This window comes from Capra hircus, chromosome 18, assembly GCF_001704415.2.
Source record: "Capra hircus breed San Clemente chromosome 18, ASM170441v1, whole genome shotgun sequence".
Taxonomy (NCBI): Eukaryota; Metazoa; Chordata; class Mammalia; order Artiodactyla; family Bovidae; genus Capra; species Capra hircus.
The window spans coordinates 14,407,946-14,428,983 of NC_030825.1; the positions used below are offsets into that span (position 1 = coordinate 14,407,946).

General features: G+C 49.4%; 1 protein-coding gene across 1 annotated transcript in view; it reads right to left on the reverse strand.

The window, feature by feature from the left end:
• Window positions 1–21,038, reverse strand: part of ZCCHC14 (zinc finger CCHC-type containing 14) — a 47,773-nt gene that overhangs the window by 21,995 nt on the left and 4,740 nt on the right. Inside the window, exons 2-3 of the mRNA XM_018061828.1 lie at window positions 8,838–8,961; window positions 2,136–2,209 (exon numbers count right to left, since the gene is read on the reverse strand). Coding sequence (XP_017917317.1) covers window positions 2,136–2,209; window positions 8,838–8,961 — 198 coding nt within the window. The remainder of the gene's footprint in view (window positions 1–2,135; window positions 2,210–8,837; window positions 8,962–21,038) is intronic.

Below are 21,038 nucleotides of genomic sequence, written 5' to 3' on the forward strand. Positions count from 1 at the left end.
TTTCCATATACATGCTGTTTATCATTCACTTATTTACGCAGGCTGCACCACACAGCATGCAGTATCTTAGCTCTTCAACCAGGGACTGAGCGTGGGCCATGGCAGTGAACGTGCCAAGTCCTAACCACCGGACTACCAGGGAATTTTCTCCATGCAAATTTTAGCTTCATCGTGTTGATTGCTGGAACAGAAAAATGCTCCTGGGACTTGCTTTTGTAGACGGGTGTGTGAGATGACAGAGATTTGTAAGTTTACAGGTGTGTGCAGAGATGTTCCCACAGGGTCCATGGTCCTTCCCCTCTACAGAACTGCAGCTCTGACCACAGCCAGCCAGAGACCGTGGTTAAACCCTGGAAACTAGGTGACCATAAGGCACCTCATCTTTCTAGCGCAATGGGATGCCCAAACCAAAGCTCATGCATGTTACACACTCACATCCCACAGGCAGCCATTTAACTTAGTCACAAGCAGGAGAGGGCAACTCACTGCCCAGAGCATGCACACGACTGAAGCTGCACGAACGAGCAGCGTGCTTCATAAATAAGAGAGTTGTGTGTTTTTAAATGTTCATCTTTATCTTTCCTTAGTATCTCAAATTACCATCCAACAAATACAGTTTGGGCTGTAAATCCCTAAGGGCACATCAAGTTAGTAACCCCAGTTCAGTTCAGTCGCTCAGTCGTGTCCGACTCTTTGCGACCCCATGAATCGCAGCACGCCAGGCCTCCCTGTTCATCACCATCTCCCAGAGTTCACTCAGACTCACGTCCATCCAGTCCGTGATGCCATCCAGCCATCTCATCCTCGGTCGTCCCCTTCGCCTCCTGCCCCCAATCCCTCCCAGCATCAGAGTCTTTTCCAATGAGTCAACTCTTCGCATGAGGTGGCCAAAGTACTGCAGTTTCAGCTTTAGCATCAGTCCTTCCAAAGAAATCCCAGGGTTGATCTCCTTCAGAATGGACTGGTTGGATCTCCTTGCAGTACAAGGGACTCTCAAGAGTCTCCTCCAACACCACATTTCAAAAGCATCAATTCTTCGGCGCTCAGCCTTCTTCACAGTCCAACTCTCACATCCATACATGACCACAGGAAAAACCATAGCCTTGACTAGATGGACCTTAGTCGGCAAAGTAATGTCTCTGCTTTTGAATACACTATCTAGGTTAATAACCCCGGGCCCCCACAGAAAAAAAAAACTAGCTGAACTGCTAGCTGGTGAAGGCTTATCACTGTCCTAAACACAAGAGTGTGCTTATCAGTTATCTCATCGGGAGAAGTAAGCTTTCAGATAACCAAAGCTTTTCTTTAAACACTAAAACACTTCATTCAGCTTATGCATCTGGGTAGAAACTTCCTAAACTCAGCAATAACCACATGGGACAGTAAGCTCAGAGCTGAGACAGGCCTCCAAGGAGCCTTCTGGAATTGTCCGCTGGACCTCCAGAAGACTCAGGGTGTCCCTATCTGCCAGCCTGCTGCCCCCATCCTGGTCACAAGCTCCTAGTCTGGGGAGAGGCCGAGGGTCCACCCTGCCCAAGCTCGCTGCTTAACAGAGAGGCTGAGGATGGGGGCTGAATCCAAACCCAGTTTGAGCAGACTGGCTGTGAGTGGGGTTCAAAGGGCCTGACAAACAGTACGCCTCAATTTTCACAATTCTCCACTGTAGCCAAATTAGGGGACCAACTACCAGGAGCGGAGTGTGTCAGTCCAGAGCACATACCCCCCAAAACCACCAAGGAGTTTCTGTCATCCGGGAGGTGCAGAGGAACACGGCTCATCTCTGCAGGCACTGACTCCCCTGGACTCCAGCCTCTGACTGGATGGAGGTGCTGGGACACACACAGGTTCAGCACTGTCCTTGGTCACACAGCTAACAGGGACACAACTGGACTGCGAGCTCAGGCTGCACCTGAGCCCACACCTCCCCTCGATGGAGAGCAAGCAGCCCCAACAAGCGCATCTTGGGGACCGGCCGCTTGCAAGGCCCAGCCCCCACTTCTATCTCCCACAGCATTGGCACAGAGCTTTGCAAAAAGACCCGTCTTTTATTTAGATAAATAAAAGTATTGCTTCGTGGTAAATATTCCTGTCCTATCCTTTCAAGGAGAAAAGGGGAAAAAAACTTAGTATCTTACCTCAAAGGAACATTCAACATTCCTTTCATTTTTTTTGTGTGATAATCCCTTCAGGTCTATCTTTTCAACAGTCACTGTAAAAGTAAGCAAAACAAAGAAACAACAAACAAAATTATAAAAACGAAATAAAAGCTTAAAGTATATATGATTAGTTTGCATCGATCGATATGTTAGTGGCCTTCACAGGAAAGCTCCCAGCACCCGGCACCGTCTCCTCCACGGGGAGCTCGTCAGGAACGAGGGAAGCTGGAGGCCGAGCTCAGAATGAGGGCAAAGTTGATCGTGAGACAGAAAATACAGGGAAAATATAAAAACAAATTTAAAAAAAAGGGAACGGTGCTTGAAAAGAACATACGTTTATTTGCCTGCTAGAGGGCATGGATGATAACTGTAACTGAAGATTGGTTATGCTCTGTTCTCATCCCTAAAAGACTAAAGATCAACATCTCCCACTCTGGTTGTTTAGAGACGCAGCTGCCCAGAGCCTTCGTTGGCGTCTTCCATCTCCTTCTGGGGCGGGGCCAGGCTACAGGTGCGAGGACTGCAGTTGTGGAGCAGGTGCTCTAGACCCCTAGCGCCGCCCCTACAGAGCAGGGGCCACGGCTGCACGGGTGGACAGGACAGGAGAAGACAGTCACATCAGACAGCCCCAAAGCGATCCCCTCCCCATGCCTCCCCTTTCACTCGCACGGGTGCTTTTTTTCTCTCCTCAGAAGGAAAATGATACAATTAAGCTTGTAAGCACTGAAGTTTTAAGATACAAATTAAGTTTGTAAGATGCAAATATTCGAGCACAAATATTTTTGAAAATAAAACAGCATTTAATAAACATGATCTAGCTTCCAAACCCCCAAACCACACTCAGGTATGTATGTCCTGTTTCTGATTCAAACACGAATGCATCTCAAATACTCATTTAACTGCTTGCTTCTGCAAGCTTATGAACTTCTGGCAGGCACAGCAGTCAGACAATCCAGCTCTTCCGGAAAGACCCCAGCGAATGAGGGAGGCTTTCTTGTGTGAACGGCATACACACCCTCCTGATTTCTCACCCGTATTCCTGCAGGTCACTTGGCTGTGTACTATGGGCATGTCTGCAGATACTCAACACCTGTCTAACCTGACACACTCAGTGTAACTCACAAAACTATCATGTTACACTTTCTGCAGACGCCCCATCTCCTGGTTGGCCACACATCCTGAGTTTCCTCCAGCGAACACCACTCTGTAAGACGTTCAGGGCCAACCCCCAGAAAGCTTCGTGGTCAAAAGTTTGGAGGGAAAATCTAAGAAACTCCTTTTCGTAGACTGCCCATGTACGTGATCATATTAAAGGCTCTGAGAAGTCCTGTGACAAGTAAATCTACTTTTATTAACCACATTTCCCCAATTTTTTTTTTTTTGGCCACAGAACTCTCTCCTCCCATAATACGTCTAAGCGCCCAGAGAACGAGCAACTCTGGGCACCAGGCTTCAGAAAGGTTCTAACCCTGTGCCTCCCACTACTGCAGCCACTGACCCCATGGGACCACTTACCTTGGTATTAATTACAACTGAATAAAATTAAAAACCTCATTTCTCAGTTGCACTAACCACATTTTAAGCACTCGGCAGCCACACATGGCCAGTAGCTGCCATGCTGAGCGGACCCAGAACCCTGGTCCGTCACAGGGAGTTCTACTGGGTGGCGCCATAAAGTCAGGGGCGGGTGGGCCGCAGGCAGCCCTCGGCCGTTGGTGTGACAGTCTCCAGGGTGCAGAGCCACACTGTGGGCTGACGCACCGCCAAAGGCGCTCTCCACCCGCCGGCAGCAGAGCCCAGCAGTGGTACCAGACTCCTCACATCTCCTCCCCAATCCAGAAACACCAACCATCTGGATCTTCGCAGAAAACAACATGCCGATCCAACAACTTGTTCATTCACCACCTCATCTTATGAAGCGCCTACTGTGTGCTGGACCATACTCCAGGGCTGGGCACAAGGCGGCCAGCACTGACCAGAGTCCTTGCCTTCACAAACCGCTGCCTGAATTTTTGAGCCTCTATAAATTTATAAAGTTGTATCAGGGTTGATAGGGATCCTGGGAGACACTAGAACCCGTTTGGTTCAGAGTATTTTAAACTTAAAATAGCATCTCACAGGAAGGAATTATTCTTTAAAAAAAACAAGAACGCTTGTTTCCTTTCTGGCAAAACAAAGAAAACACTACGTTTAGCAGTTGTGTGCTGCCCGGCCTCGCTCAGTGAAACTGCCCACTGTTCCTGTCTGACTTCCCCAGGCAGACTGTCAGCAAATAAACAGCTCTTACACTCTCCCAGTCACTATTTTTAAAAACTTACCCACAGTGACCTCACTCTAATCCAGACCCTCCACTTCTTTAGACAATAGAATATACAAAGTCAACGAGCACAGGGAAACCTGTCTGGCGTTTTCCTGGGCCACAGTACCTACAAGTTCCAGGGCTGAACATTAGGGTTTATGAAGAAAGGCAGAAAGGAAAACCCTAGCCGACTGAAGGCGGGAAGTGACTCATATCTGGACAGGAAAATGTGAAAAGCAGATGAATGTTACTCAGCTGTTTTCAGATCAAAGAGGCATTTCGGAGCAGAGATCTGAGATGTTAGCGAGACCTCTTTGGAGCCCCTAGCCCACCAGACGCTGCGCTCTGTTCTGCATCACCAGCCCCGGTGCCACCAGGATGCCTCTGGACCAAACCCACGGACAAGACCTGCTGTCTTTTCCTGGTGCCCACCCTGGAAGCGACACCTGTGGCCACACGGGGCCCTGAGGGCGGGAGGACGCCCGGTGGGGGCAGTGGTGGGGTCAGGTGGAGTCTCTGCAGCAGGCGAGAGCGGTGACTGTGGCCAACACGAGGGCCGGGCTGGGGGGTGTTCAGCCGGGCTTCAAAGATATGTAAGACACTCCCAGCTCCGGAGCTACTAAAGACCATGTCTATGACAATACAAACATGAACAAGTGCTTATCCTCTTACCTGAAACATTATAAACTGCATGTATGACATGACTGTAGCTTAAAATGTAAAGAGAGACTGAAAGTAAGTGATCAGACCTGACAGGGTTAACTGCGTCTGGTGGTGGAGTTATGGTTAGTTTTCCTGTCACATCTCTGCAGTGTGGCTCCGTGGTTTTAGAGTGTTTACCTGTGTGCACACACGTTTGCTGACGGCCCACTGAAAGCCCACTGGTAGACAAGGGCCCCCTTCCCTCCTGCCACCCTTGTGAGCCTGCAGACTGGGTCATGTCACACGTGAAGCCCTACTCCTTTCTGAAACGTATAAGCAAAAAACTTGTCAGTTTAAGGGGCTGGATATCAAACCATCACCTGAGGAAGAGAACACAGCCCAAGACAGGATTAGCGCTGACTGGGAAGACCTCCAAGACCCAGGGCTGGGCGGGAAGAGCACCCAGAATGAGCGTGCCTCCCCGGGGCCCAGACCGTGAAGGGGTTCGGGCGGGGCATGCAGCAGGACTCCGGCTTGAGGCCACCAGCCTGCTCCCACGTGGAGAAACAGCACGTGACAGTGCGCTGCTTCCTTTCAGCATTTCCTGGGCTCAAATTTTCTTCTTTTCTTATTAAAGTTGTACACCAGCGGCTCTCCTCAAATCTTACGAGTCAGAGCACATGGCCTTCAGCAAGACGTGTAATTGCACTGAACTCCCATTTTTATAATTGGATCCATGCCTAATTAAATAACCGGAGCACTACTGTCACTAACAAAGGAGGGAGGCCGAGCTATGTGGATAAGACCATAAAATGCACCGCGGTAAGAGTGCAGGCAAGTGCCCTGGAAGGCCCAAGCGGGGTCCAGCGGGCTCACACCCCCTCCAGCGGCCACACCACCGGGTCCAGGAACACACTCCCGACCCCAGCCTGGAGTGCCTGGGAGACCCACAGCCTACGGGCCGCCTTCGCTGCCAAGCGCTGTCACGTGACCTCCCAGAGCTGACGGCCACGTCGCACGAGAGAACAGGACACCCCGGGATAATGGCTTTAACATGCCCCGAGAAGGAGGCTCTCCTCTGAAACACTTCCCTTTCTACCCTAAAGACTTCTGGAAAAAACCGAGTTGTCGTCAGTTTCCTGCTAATTATGTGTTTTACTTGATTTCAATGTATCTTTGTTAAATAGCTGAATTTGGTACACTCAATAACAAGAAACCAATTTTATGCCAAACCCAAAACTAAACCAAAGCTAAAAGAAAGCATAGTAAAAAGGGTTTTATTGATGAGTGAGAGAAAATATGAAAAATAATCACTTTCTAGCACAACACCTTCTCTCAAGCTCCATACAACAGAACTCAGTGTCCTCATAATTAAAGAAACTGAACCAGAATAATATTTAAGATGCCTCCAGCTTTACAGTTTTATTACTGAAATCTAATTTTCATCTAAGAATTTAAAAGCTGTATTCTTAAGAGTCTCAGCTAAATAATGTTCCTAAATATCAATTTACTTTCTCACTTTCATCTAGCATTTAGTCATCTGCGTTAATGGAAATAATATTTTACAACACCGCTTCTTTTAACTGTTGTTAAAATTTAAGTATTCACCACTATGCTGACTAAACTGATCCTCTTTTCTACATCTTTTTAGGTCACGTTATATGAATTTAAGAACTCTATAAATTTACTTTTCTTTGATTTTATCATCTAGCTCCCCTGTATTATTTGATTTGTTAGTTCTCCAGAAAGATATAAACAAAAGTTGAACATGATCCAGAAAACATAAAGCTGATAAAAGATACATCTAAAGCAGAAAATTAGGAAATGAGTGCATATTCCATTTGGATGGTTAGCAATACAGCGCTTGAACTTAAGGACCCGAGAAATCCACTTATTTACGTTTGTTATAAGGCAAGCATTTGTTCAGCCTTCGTATGCATGAGGCCCCGCAGTGGCCATGACTGGTGGACTCAAGTCTACAGCAGCACTGTGGGGCAAGACTTTAAAAGGGAAGGGAAGGGCCCGCTGAGCAGAGCCACACGCAGTCTAGGTCCAGGGCTGACAGCACCTGTGTTGGGAGGAAATTAAAATGGTGGCGGAGATGGGGGACAGGAGGCCAGGGCAGGCGGGCTGGCCCAGGACCCATGCATCGAGGCAGGGGGAGACCAGGGGCTCCGCAGCCTCTAGGTGTGTAAACTGTGACACTCCAGCTGCATGACCTCGGGCACCGTTATTTAATCCCTGAGCAGAACGAGCGCCAGCTTGCTCCATGGGGCTGCCGCATCACCGGCGGGCTCCTGTGGGCTGCCAGGCGGCTTCCAGAGGAAGGCTGAACCTGAAACCTTCAGTCAACAGTAGAGAGAAAAAGGTATGGCTTCCGCCTAATGCGTGCAAGGCTTTCCTTTCCTAGTCTCTTCTGTTTAACCAAGTGTTGGGATCTCAGGGTTGGAATCCCAGCTTATCTTAGGAACGCTGCTTAATCACAGCTCAGTTCTCCTGTCTGAAATGGGGACTGTGGTTACAATGAACCAGGTTGTTATACCTGAGTCCCAGAGGGTCTTAGGAAGATTGGGTGAGTTAAAGTATGTAACAAGCTAAGACCACCTTCTAAGACTAGTCAGTGCTTCAGACCGTCCTTACCGCTGTCCCCTGAGCTATAATCTGAAGAAACACAAAAAGTCTGACCTCTTTGTAAGCTGAACTGTGTCTCTGAAGACTTTTAAAAAGCACAGACAATCCAAAACTGAAGTGGGGTACAGAAAAGAAAACTAGTAACGCTGACAGTGGCTTCAGACTTTCCGAAGAGCAGTAACGGTACTGGGGAAAGCACGAACAATAAACCAATGACCAGTTACCTGCTAGGTCAGTTTCACGGTAGAGGAACTATGGTTACCTGTGGCCACTGAATGGAGACCACTGCGGATCATCAGCAAGGTCTGGCTCACTGCATCTTCTAAGGGTCATGATGTCTGAGAGCAGTCAGGTCCGGTCCTACCACAGTCCTGCCTTTCTGCACCAGCCATCCCAGCAAGAGACAGACACTGCTGTTCAACCAGCACTTACATTAAAACACAGGAATGAAGGATCTTGATAACTGTGCCGACAGGAGAAATGCATACTGAGGGCAGCTGTCCAGGCCCGCAGCCACAGGTGTGAGGACTCGGCACCCCTGGCATCCTCCCAGCTCCAAACCGGAAGGCGAGAGCAGCTGGGGGCCCTGCGGGCTGCGCCCCATCCTGTCCCTGTGAGCCCCCCAAGGGCCCACACCACTGGCCAGGGGGCCACCAGCATGACAGTCCACTGTGGCCGCACGAAGCCAGACGGCCAAGAACCAGGGAGACCAGCCTCCCCCTGTGGGAGGGAGAGCTGCCTTGTCCACGCTGAGCCAGCGCAACTGCAACGTCATGAGTAAGACTACAAGTTCAGGCCCTCAGTGCCATGGGCCCCACGTGGGGCTGGCGGCGACTGCGTCAGTGCGGAGACAACAGCGTGTCACTGCACAAAGCACTGCTCTCATGCAGGATCCCCGGCGCGGGGCGCAGCACGGCAATGGCCACTGACTTCCCCTTGATAAACATCAAGATGCGAGACTTCCACAGTCCAGACACGTCCGTGCAGAACTTGCAGAATTCAGAAAAAGTTTTAAGACTGGCGTTTTCAAAGCACCTGGAAGCATCCAGCCAAACGCCACGACCCTCAGCTCCTCCCCACACCCCATCCTCCCCGCAGCCCCGGCTTACCTCTGGACAGTTTCCCTCCAGGCCTCTTGGGCAGCGACCCCTCAGTGGAATGTGTGGATGTGTGCAGGGCGTTCTCCAAGCTGTTGCTCACACTGCTGACGGGGGGCTCCGGCCTGGGCGTGACCTGTGGGGACAAAGTCGCCATCATCTTATTTTCTTCCTAAATTTAGTTCATGTGTAAGGATTTTCATTTTTATTTGAAAGTCACTGATGTTTACTGTAGCTTCCAATATTTCTGTAAAACAGTCATCGCTAGTGTGAGCACTACAGGCGGAAGACAAAACCTTGAGCAATTCACCACTCACCAGTGAAATGTAAAGCCATCCCGGTTGAGCAGACATGCGGACTCATGACTTGGGCCAGCAGTTCGCTCGCTGGGTAGAAGCTGTTAACTAAGCCGTCACAAATCCTATCTGAGGCATAACCTGATTTTTCAGTTCCTCAAATCACAGTTTCCTATTAATTACAAAGCAGGACTTAACACTGTCCTATAAATCTTGAAAAAACTAATAAAACGCTCTAATAAAAACAGGAGAGAACAGGATAGACCTGGATCTATTTGGAGGTGCATTTTTAAAAAGCATATTCTAGAAATACGTTACAATCCCATCTCTGGTTGTTTGTCATACAAAGTACTCACGAGTGAGAACGATGAGTGTGTGTCGGGGGGACACGCTCATTCTAACAGTGGAACACTGAAAATACCTTGAACAGCTACTGACAGAGACCCAGGAAGAAAAGGACCACTGCCCGCAGCCCCCCACTTTATGCTGGCCTTGGGGGTTCAGCCTACACCAAGTTCCCGACAGGAGCCAGGAGGGCTGCTCCATCCCCGGCTCCCTCGTCAGGTTTACAGACAGCCAGGACCCCACCCCCACCCCCCGCCCAGCCCCAAGTCCACCTCGGACTCTACAGTGACCTGAGGAGGGGAGGGGAGAGGAGGGGTGAGGAGGGGTGGGGAGGGGGGTCCTTGGGAGCGGGTGAGGGAGGGGCAGCACCTTTACTTTTTTTCCCCTAATGACGACCAGTATTTGAAAATTTTTATAGCCAAATGTATTTATTACTTTTAGGATTTAGAGGAATAAAAATGACCAATGCTTTAATATCTTCCTACTCACAATTTATAAGGACAATACAGAAAAGTTACGATTTTAAAGTTTACTGGAAGCAGCAAGTTTTAAAAGATGGAGAAACACAGTGCTACACACACAGCCAAAGAGAAGGTTTGGGGAAAAGGGGCGTGACTTCTGGTCCCAACCCTGACCCGAAGCGGACGCGAGATGCACACAGGAAGCTCTCTGGCTGCCCCGTCCTCAGCTCACCTTGTTACCTGGCTATCGGGTAGGCGGCGGCACAGACCCTGCTGTGTGCAGGCCTGGCCGGGGCACCCGGCAGAGGTGGAGGGCCTGGGGCAGGTGGGGGTGGGCAGAACGCACCAGCCACCTCGGGAGACGGGACACCCAGCCCCCCACAGACAGAGCTCAGGGAGGCCGCCGGCAGGCACGACCTCGCCTGCTCCCAGCGGCCAGTCTCCCGCCCAGGAAGGTCCCAGCTGTGCAGGTGTCCCCTCCCCACATGCGAGGACCCACACAAGTTCAGTAAGTCTGCAGGTCTGGCTAACCTGCAAGTTTACGGAACTCAAGGAAGAAAACCCTCCCCGTCCAGCACTCTGCCAAAAAAGTCCATTCATTTGGTAACATTTACAGAAACGCTGGAAGACAGTTATATTTTCCAATTACTTGTATTTGTAGTTTAATTTGCATTATTTCCTTTAGGTGGAGCAAAGTTTTCTTTTATCATCCAATGATCAGAATATTCCAGAAATGAACTTCTTTATTAAATAAGGTAAAAGCACTGACAAGTATAACACAATGGATATGAATTTGAGCAAACTCCAAGGGATAGTGGAGTCTGGTGTGCTGCAGTCCATGGGGTTGCAAAGAGTCAGACATGACTTAGCAACTGAGCCACAACAAAGTTACTCAAAGAGCAAGATTTTAAATAACAAACAGTATTTTGGGAGACTGACATTTCCAATACCCTAAACACAATGGCAGCCGACTTCCCACATCTGGCCTGACCCCCAGGAACCCCCACGTTCTCTCAGCTGCCCTGGAGGGGAATTCTCAGTCCTGGTCCTAAGGTGAGGGAGACTGAGGGTCTCAGCAACAGCTAACGGAAGCGCAGGCCCTGCTGGCCTGTGAGGAACCTCTCTGCGTGGAGCAGACACACACACCCCCCTGCCCAGCCTGCAACAGCCCGACCGGCCGAAACGGACGCCACGCTCCAGACTAACAGCCTTTGGGGAGGGGCTGCAAAAATGGACCGCAGTGCCCTCAGCCCCTCTGGTGTACACTGAAGCAGAGAACTCATCCAGGCAGGGGCAGTGGCACGGAAAGACTCTGGTTCTCAGCCCTGCCGGCACATGGAACTCTGCAGTTACCCAGCAGGAGGGATGCACTGCATCCTACATAAATACAGGAAAGAAAACGAAAACGGAAACAGGAAAAAAAACATTTGTTTTCCTTGGCACTTTTAAAGCATGTCTTCCTAGTTTTCCAAACGTTCACTTCTTTCAACCCAGCCTCTATCTTCTCTCTGGTCCTTTGTTTACATTGAAAGCTGTCTTCACTTGTGCTTCCCAGAAATGCTGTTTTTGGGGTTATTTTTGGTGAAGCTAATTTGCCCCATGTGACCCACACTGTTCAACCAAGCGCTGTCTGACTCACGCTCACAAGCAGAGCCGTCGGCAGCCTGACGGACTCAGAACGGAGCCCTGCGTGGTGCTGGGGTCGCTTCTGCTGCTGCCGGGAGGCTCTGGGAAGACGCGGTCCAGCCGCCAGCCCAGCACAGCCCTGACGGATGTTTTCCATTAGGCTCGCAGTCCCGCTTCCTGCCAGTGCCCGCCGACTGACACCCTCTGGGCCAGTCAGCTCCTTTTCCACCTTCCCAGCCGCCCCTCCTACGACCCACGGGGTCTGGCTCCTGACATCTCCCACGGCCCTCTGCTCCATCCACTGGGCCTCCGGGGCAGGAAGATGGTCAGGATACACTGGAGGCCTCTGTCCTGGCTGCACCCTCAGCCAGGGCCCCCTCGACCCTGCCTCATACACAGCTCGGGCTCTGCAGCCCGTGGCCCCGCCGACCAAGCCACCAAGGCCAAGACCTCTTTCCGGCACATGCTCAGCTTCCTCCACTGCACCCACCTCGCAGGGTTTTTGTGAGAATTAAATGGAAAGCACCTGAAGTGGCGTGCTGGAAAGACAGTCAGGACTCAGGGAAATGGCAGTTGCCGCGACAACCAGGGCACGTGCAGGCCAGCCAGGAAGGCAACTGCACAGGCTCACGTGCGGACACGCGGCGCAGCGGGGACACCTGAGGGGACGCACACCCACAGGGCCCCACAGAGAGGCTCCCCCGGCGGCTGCTCGACCGCACCCTGAGCGGAGCATGCGAAGCTGCGTCGCTGACCTCGCCCAGGGACGCAGTCCAGGCAGGACCCCGGGTCCCGCATCCCTGGTCTTGGGAACCTGGGGGCTGCCTTCTCCTCTAAATAGACACTCCACCCACAGGCAGCTCTTCTATGAAGAGTGAGTGCCACCCTGCAACAGCACGGACGGTGACCTGATTATCTGGACCACAGGCAAAGGCCCCATGAGTCAGTGCTCGTGATGTCACAGGGGAGCAACCTCGCCCCCAGCCAGCAAGTGCAAATCGCCGCAGCCGTGTGTCTCTAACAAACTTCACTGCCTCTAGACCCCTGGGCCCACGCATGCGCTAGGAGGAATCTGTCCTAAGAGGATAACCAGTGATACAAGGGTTTGTGTGCAAAAAGGTTCATCTAAGGTTCAAAAGAAGAAAAACAGGCAAGTCCCTGGTGGTGTAGTGGTTGGGACTCCGAGCTTTCACCACTGAGGGCACAGGTTTGATCTCTGGTCAGGGAACTGAGATCCCACAAGCCATGCAGTGCAGCCAAAAAGGGGGGAAAAAAATATCCATCAAGATTAATATCTAAATACGTAAATGTACATCCATACGATTAAATATTATGCAGCCTTTAAAAAACAATTTCGGAAAATGAAAGGCATGGGGAACACTCACATTTAGATATGTGAATGTGTAACATATAAATTGTATAGACATACATTATAGGCACTGGAAAAAGAAGAAAATATGCCATAATTTTAATACTATTTTTTATCTGAGTGATTAAAATACATTTTTTGTTTTCTAATGTTTTAGAAAGGAATAATCACTATCAGGATTAGGAAAAAAGCTAAAGATACCAAATGTAAATGAGAGCACCTTTCTACAAGATGCAAACAACATGAAAAGGTCAAACAGAACTTCTAAAACACGGCAGCTGCTCATCCCAGCGGCTGCCCTGTCTCCTGGCCGCCGGCGCTGTCACGGAGCTGTCAGAGGTGCTGAGAAGCCCCAACAGGAAACCCCGCCACTGGGGGCAGGCCGGTGGAGCTGCAGCCTGGCGGGAGAGGAGCCAGCCAAGCAAACACCTGCCGGAGGGGCTTCCAGGAGCAGGAACAGACCCGCAACTCCGGCGTCTACAGACAGAGTCCCTGATTTCCAACTTGTTCTCCAAGTGCCGCCTCTATAGTGGGAAGAACAACGTGCTGAATGTTGATACTTGTAAGTCAATGGGAAAAAACACATAAAATCAGAACGAAAAGTGATTTGTAAGCATTTTACTAAAGCAGTGATTACGTGTCTCTAAAAAACCAGAACAAGAAAATAGATAGCTTAATAGTGAAAGCTATTTGCTGACTTAGGACAAGTGAAAGCCAGAGCTAACCAAAAACCGTTTTCCACATAAAAACATTCCTTTTAATATTCCTTACCCTAGAGCTCTGCTCATTAAAAAGAGAGAAAAGATGGGAGAAAAAAAATGATTACCGCTCAAAAATCTCAGCACGAGGTACCAAGTATGTAACTAGACGAGCTCTAGCAAAGCAACTCTAGAGCCAAGTTCTTCACAAGCAGCCCTGGGAGGTACAGCCCCACGGTGCACCCAGCCCCACCGTGTGCCCCAAAAAGCTCACGACTCCGGCTCCAGGCCACCCCACAGCCTACGATTAAACCAGAGCCTGGCAGGAAGGGAGGGCAGTGGGGGAGCGCCTGGAGCCTGTCACCTCGCAGCAAGCCACCACGGTCCAGGCTGGCGACATGGCCGAGGTGCAGAGCAGGCAAGGCTTCATCTGAGCGCACTACCAACTCTCACTCAGAGCTTTATTTTAAACGACCTAACAGCTCAGGTGTATTCTCCTGGAACTGAGCAGCTGATAGGCAGGAAATTTAAGGTGGGGCTGGGGAGTATTCAAAACAGAGGTTTGGAGAGAAAGGCACAATGTTAGCGGCGAGGAACACAGTGATGCAAGGGGTCACAGAGAAACGTTATTAAATGCACAAGTTCAAAAGGCACAGCCAGGTGGGAACAAACCCCTATCTCTATAAACTCTGAAAGCGACTGTTTGAAATGTAAAATACATTCAGGAAGATAGCCCTCCCCTTTAGGAAAAACGTAAGTCACGTGACCAGTGTCCTGGTGGAAGTTGCTCCCCTCGGCATGCAAGATCCATTCCAGTAGTTTCTTTCCAGAACATCACAGCCAAAGACACAGACAGGGTATCCGCCACAGGCTATTTTCACCCTCAGCCCTTCCAACGAGAAGGGCATAGTATGCACAACACTGGTATCGTGCATATCCTGGCCAGAAGGATGCATCAATATTGGGGTATTCTTTAAGAACCTGGCTCAGTGTTTAGTCATAATAAGTGAAGTGGGCTGCACCCGACACAAACCTCACAGAACAGCACACGTTCCCGGGGGTGCTGCACGATGCCCCGGGGCGCGAGCCACGACACAGAATCAGCCCAGAACACTGCGGCATCCGCAACGGGCAGAACAGGCGCCCACAGATGCTGGGGGTGAGCAGGACCCCCAGCTGGAAAAGAGGACGAGGACATATCAAAGGCGCAAAAGCACCAGTGAAGCAGGCCCTGGGGATGTGTCTCGGTAGGAGCCCTGTGAGCTGACACCTATTCTGAAAGGAAAAAAATCACTGCGATTGGTAACTCAGCCTCCCCAACACAAGTATTAACAGCACATGGCTCCTGAGCTTCGTAACTAATCAAGGAAAAGACCCACACAAACAAGCCTTTTCAGAAAATTCCCATCTGCAAAGTTAGCACACCAGAACAGAGGTCAGGAAGCTGGTGATAGGAGAAGCGCGGTCCTCCCCAGGGAAGCAGGGGCCCGGGGAGTGCTGTGTCCAGTGGGGTCACAGCCCAAGACAGATGGGGCATCCACTGTAGGCTATTTTCACCACACACTCCCCCACACGGCCCCAACAACCCACATCAAAGTATCTCATTCACTTAATTAACTGTTAGAGAGATAGGTTGTTACCATTATCCCCAAGCTTTTAATTTTTATTAAAATGCCCAAATGTGATGGGAGGAGGGGCTGTTTTTCTTCCCCACAAATTAATTCTCTTTCCTTTTCAGTTATTTTTTTTCTAGTCTAGACTATAATATTTCTAGAAGTAGTTCCTACATAATACATGTTCTAATTAGATTCACTGTGAATCAGTAAGAAAACTGAGGATACAATTTCTTTCTAGTAATTCTATTGAGGTTCTTATGTAAAAGTCCTAAATAATCAGAAATGATGCTACAATGCTCCTTTCTCATGATGAATTCGACGTCAATGTTTAAAGTATAACAGAAATATAAACTAACAACTAGCATGGTAACAGTCGTTTGGTTTCCTGCCATTCTACAGTACACCGAAATATCTAGGCTTACCACGATTTAGTTTTGCAAACATTAAAGGAATACAATCAAACAGTCTTACTTTCAGAGCTACAGACTCCTCTCTGAGACAACCTGACCCATGTGTGTAGTTTTACAGGTGACAAGCCCATCAGAGCACTGGAAGAATACACCCTCTGTTCCCAGCTCTCAGTGTACTTGTCCATTAACTCGGTTTTGTCAAGGTATATATAAAGCCAAACCATCAAATTCAGAGAGTTTCTCCCAACAGAAGCTTTTGCACACCAGCTTTTGAAAAATAAAAAAGCAGGATACAGAAGTTAAAATTCACTCGACTCTGCATCTATATAGTACATAAGAGAAATAGCCATTGGCTGTTACTAATAGGCCTACGGGAAAGAAAAGCACTGAGGAAGACGATGTTTTCACTCAGGTGGCCTTTCAAAAATCCCCGGCATGTCCCTCCACTGCTCAGGACACAGCCCCCCTACCAGGAGGCAGGGACCGCTAGCCTCTGGGACTGAAAGATGACGACACAGTCTCTGCCTCCAATAATCAAAGTTTGGGAATGAAAATGTGAAGAAACCTATTACAACACAGTATGGTAAGGGCTAGGGCAGAAGGAGCCAAAGAAGGCTTCTTCATAGACTGTGTGAGCCAAGCAGTGGGGCCAGATGCCCACTCTGAGAGCAGAGCATCTGGGGGGCGCTCGGGGGAAAAGGGGGTGCGTGAACACGAGGAACTGAGTACAGACAGAGCTGAAGACACACAGCCAGGCCGAGGGCAGATGGCCACGCTGGGACGGCGCGCGCCACGCTAGGAGCTCAGGCCAGAGAGCACCAGCCCTACGGGCAGCTTCCCGGGCCACTGCTGCGACACCCGAGGGCTGCAGTCAGCGGGGCACCATCACACACTAGACCCAGGTCGGGAATCCCAGACCAGAGCCCGCTTAAGGGCAGCACCCGAATATGTCACTGTTATTTCTAAAAAGAGATAAGGCACCAAAGTTTCTGTTTTTAAATTTAATCACAAAACAAGGGAGAGAAGCTCTAAAGTTGTCTCTTGTGGACTTAAGGACAACAGTTAATTCTAAAAGGAGGGCGTCACTCGCTTGCTTCCTGACTCGGGATAAAGTGGAGCTGCCCATGGCTAGGGCTGTGCTTATTCCCAGAAGGCTACTGTGATCTGTGCCCTGACGCCCTCATAAATTACCCCAATCCACTTACAAACAAGTGTCCCGTATATGTAACCATCATGCCAAGATCCTCAGGGAGAGGTGGGGGACAGGGGGAGCGAGGGACAGACCGACAGACAGAACACAACCGGCTGCCGTGTCGCCGTGTCGGTGGAGATCAATGACTGTGGAGATGAGAGAGCAGGCAGACTTGCCAACGGTGCGGGATCCTGGCCGGCGGGTCAGGACCCGCTCAGCGGTCAGAGATGGAAGACAGGACTTCGCCTCTGGACACCCCGAGCTCCCTGGAACATCCGGCCACAGCTCAGTCGCAGCTGGTTAGAGTTGGGGGAATAAGAGAGAGGGCAGACCACAGCTGAAATGTCAGGAATTATCAAGTAACAAGCGCAGAGAGGAGTCGGAGGAATACCATCATCAAAAGGGCAGGAAAGCAGGAGAAACAGAAACCAAGGCACAAACAAGGGGAGGAAGCTGGGGGTGGGGGAGGGTTCTCAGAGAATAAGGTAGGCGGGGCTCCCAGGCAGCCCCAACCAAGCCCCACCCAGACCCTTTAACTGAGCAGTCTCAGCAGCCACAGTTGTTTAAAAAACGAAACACCATCCCCCCAGAGAATTTTACAGTGCAGAAAGCCCACGGAACAAATGAGATGAGAAAGATAAGGGGTGAATCTGGCAGATCACAGGTCATCAGGATAGAGACATCAGTGAGACCCAAGACAGTCCATAAGTGAACTGAAACATACCCGGAAATACGCCACATTTCAAATCTGAGAGGGAGGGTGCGTTATTCAACAAATGGCACTGGGACAGCTAGGCTGTCATCTGGAAAATATAAAACTAGCTTTGTACCTTAGACCAAATAAATTCCAGATGGATTGGTTAAATGCAAAATGAGAAACCACACAAGTTCCATATAAGCACACCACAGGGAGTGGCTGTTGTGTACGATGCATTACGTTTTTATGAGCACAATCTATGCACATGTACAGTCATGTGCACAGCGCACAGTGCACACTGCATTTCTAATTACGACACAACGCCCCGAAGCCAGGCGAGACTGACAAAGGCAACATTAAAAGGAAAAGCCCAAACTGCATGGCAGAGTCTTTGGGGAAAAAACCCAAACCTGGAAAATAAATTCCTGAAACTTTCACTAGAGACAAAAGGACAATTTCCTTGAAACTTATAGAGCTCCTAAAAAAGAATAAAGACAAGATCAATAACCCAACAGAGAGGGGGCAAAGGATATAGAGAGCTCAACAAAAATAAATAAAATGGATCACCTGAACATGCGCCCCCATACTGAGCGGTATTCCTCACCTCCTCACATTCTGTGGGGATCCCACAAATGAACTCGGCAGCACTCCAGTAATCACAGGAGCACAGACCATGTGAGCCACAGCCAACCCCACGTCCAGGCTTCTCCTCTGCAGACCCGCTTACCACACATAAAAGGCCACACGTGCTGTCTGCCACACACAGGTGGCACGCACAGGACAGGGAAGTGACAGGGTGGTCTGTAGTAGTGAGATGGGAACAGAGCCCATCAACAGAGACCCAGGGCAGCAGCTCTGCAGGCAACACGATGTTCATCAAGAAAGACGCCAAGAGGCACAAGCGACGGACAGACCTGTGCGTGTGGTAAGGCACCAGTCATCTATCTATAAATACAGAGTCTTTCTGGAAGGTTCTGCAAGAAACAAAAGAGGGGAACAGAACTGCATGGGTTCCTGGATAAAAATAAACCTGTTTTAAAAATGTGAAATAAAAAGTATCTATACTCAGGCAAGGGAACAGAAGCTTGAAATGTTCTGCGTATCCTTTCCCACGTGCATGGGGGACAGGGGAGTGAGGAGAAGGGGATGGTTCACTGAATATTCTCTTGTAGCTTTTCAATTTATTTTTACCTCTCATTATTAAAATATTCTTAATTTAAAAGATTACTGGGTACTCTTTAATTAAAACTGTTTTCCTTGAAGAGGCTGGGGGCAGAAGCCAGGTTACAGGAGGCTGAGGAATACCTGACAGTCAGGCCCAGAGCAGTAGTACTGATTCCACGGAGGCTGCTGTGTCCTCGATCACTGGGGGTGTGTGCACATGTGTGCGCGCACACTCAGTCACACTCACGAAGAACGGCGTGGATGAGAGATCCATTTGTACTGAATTATGTAGACACTATGTTTTCAAAGAATACGTAAGTATATCTTTAGATAGGCATTAGAACCTTGGAAGACTTCACACCAGACTATTAAAAATGGGTGCCCCTGGAAAGCAAGACCTGGCCACAGAGGGACGAGACCACAGTGCATGGCCGAGGGTTCACGTGCAAGGAAGGGTTCTGCTGCCTCCAGCAAAGTGCTGATGCGTCAAGTGGGAAATCAGCAAAGGTCAAAGGTTGGTGTGGGGAGGTGGGGAGGACAGGAAGTGGCAGAGTGCAGCACGTGACCCAACAGTGTCCCTGAGGAAACAGAAAGATGTGACCAGGACAGAGGCAGAGGGGCTTCCTGGGACAGAAAGGAAAGCTCTGCCCCTGAAAGGAGCAATTAAGGATAGGACGGGGACAGGGAAGACATTTTGAGGGCTGGTGATTTTTCTACAAACCTGCACAACATCCACCCCAAGCCCTGACCCGTCACAGGCAAGTCCGCAGTCCCGCCGCCAGCCTTGCCTCCTACACGTGACACTCTGCACCAGCGAGAGCCGCCAGGGCGGCAATTACTGGAAAGAGGGTCTGTCCTGCGTCTGTCTTCTCTTCACTCGAAATGACTCCAGGCCTTCTGACCCAAAACAAAACAAGCTGCTTCAGAACTAATCAAATATTTTATCACTTCTCGATAACTGCTTCTGACTTTGATAGAAGTGTTTCTATAACGTTTGAGTCTTACAGGGCAGCTGTAAAACAGAGAGGCCACTACACAGAGTGGGGCACATACAAAACAGCTATGGAGACAGGGAGAAACTCTCCTGCGGAAACGAATTTCTAAACCACGTACGTCACAGGTAAAAGTAAAAAATCAGAAGTCCTCAATAATCTGTAGACTATCAATAAGAGCGAACCTGTAGCAACAGTTCTTGCTTAAACTAGAGAGAAGTAGTATTCTGAGTGGGGGTTTCTCAAAAAAAAAAAAAAGATATTCAAGGGATCTCTTCTAAAATTTAACCCATCGAAGGCAAGGAAAAAGGATACTTAAGTAGAAACTGCTTTTCCTAAATGTAATAAAAATTTTCTTTTTATTTATTAACAGTCACCAATTCCGCCAACAAACAGAAGCTGGACCAGCTCAGGTCCCTTCTCCTCACTTCCTCTGAAGCTGTAAAATGCACACATGAATTTGTTGGGAAAATACAGTCATCCAAAATGTCCTCAATCCAAAAGAAGGGAAATAAAGTATACAGGACTGAGGAGAAAATGGGTAAAATAAAGACTAAATAAAAATAATGAAAAACTGCAGAAACAAGGCAAATGTTGACGTTTATCTACACTTACATTCTAACTTGCATCAGTGATGCCACCCCATTGCTCATCACATCCTAACAGGACAGGAAACTTCCAGCTTCCACAGCTACACCCCAGAACACATGTGAAATAGGAACGCAAACGTTTGTCTAGTTGAACAACGCACGTGTAAACTAGCTCATGTCAAAGTAAGTGGCCTGAATTTAACCTGAGGGCAAAGTGTCACATAGTCTGAGCCATGGTACAGCAGGAAAGCAGCAGGACGACAGCTACAGAAGAGGCGAGGGGTTTTCATCTGTGATGAACACACCAGCAGCAAGAAAGCAGTTAAAACTGCATACCAAGATGGCTCAATTCCCATACCATGTACTTCACTATAAAAAGAGGACGGTCTTTGGGACCTACAAAAGCTGGCCAAAAAAAAAAATCCAATCAATCTGTCTCAGGACACCCTCTCCTGCAGTGCACTGAAGGAAGTCAGACTTGCTGGGAGTGGCCTTGACGGGCGGCCTTGGACGTGGGCTGCCCGGAACAAGCGTGACCGCGGAGCTACAGTGGCCTTCCAGGCACAGCGCTTCCTTTAACCTGAGCAGGAAGCACACTGGCTCCAAGCAAAGTCCCTTCTTGTGGTTTCAGACGACTCCCAGCTCCAGCAGACCAGGTTTAAGATTAAAGGAGAAACCAGAGGAAGCCACTTCTAGGTCACATGACAAATTACTCGCTGTCTCCCTTCAGAACTGCAATGATTTCCAAAAACTTTTG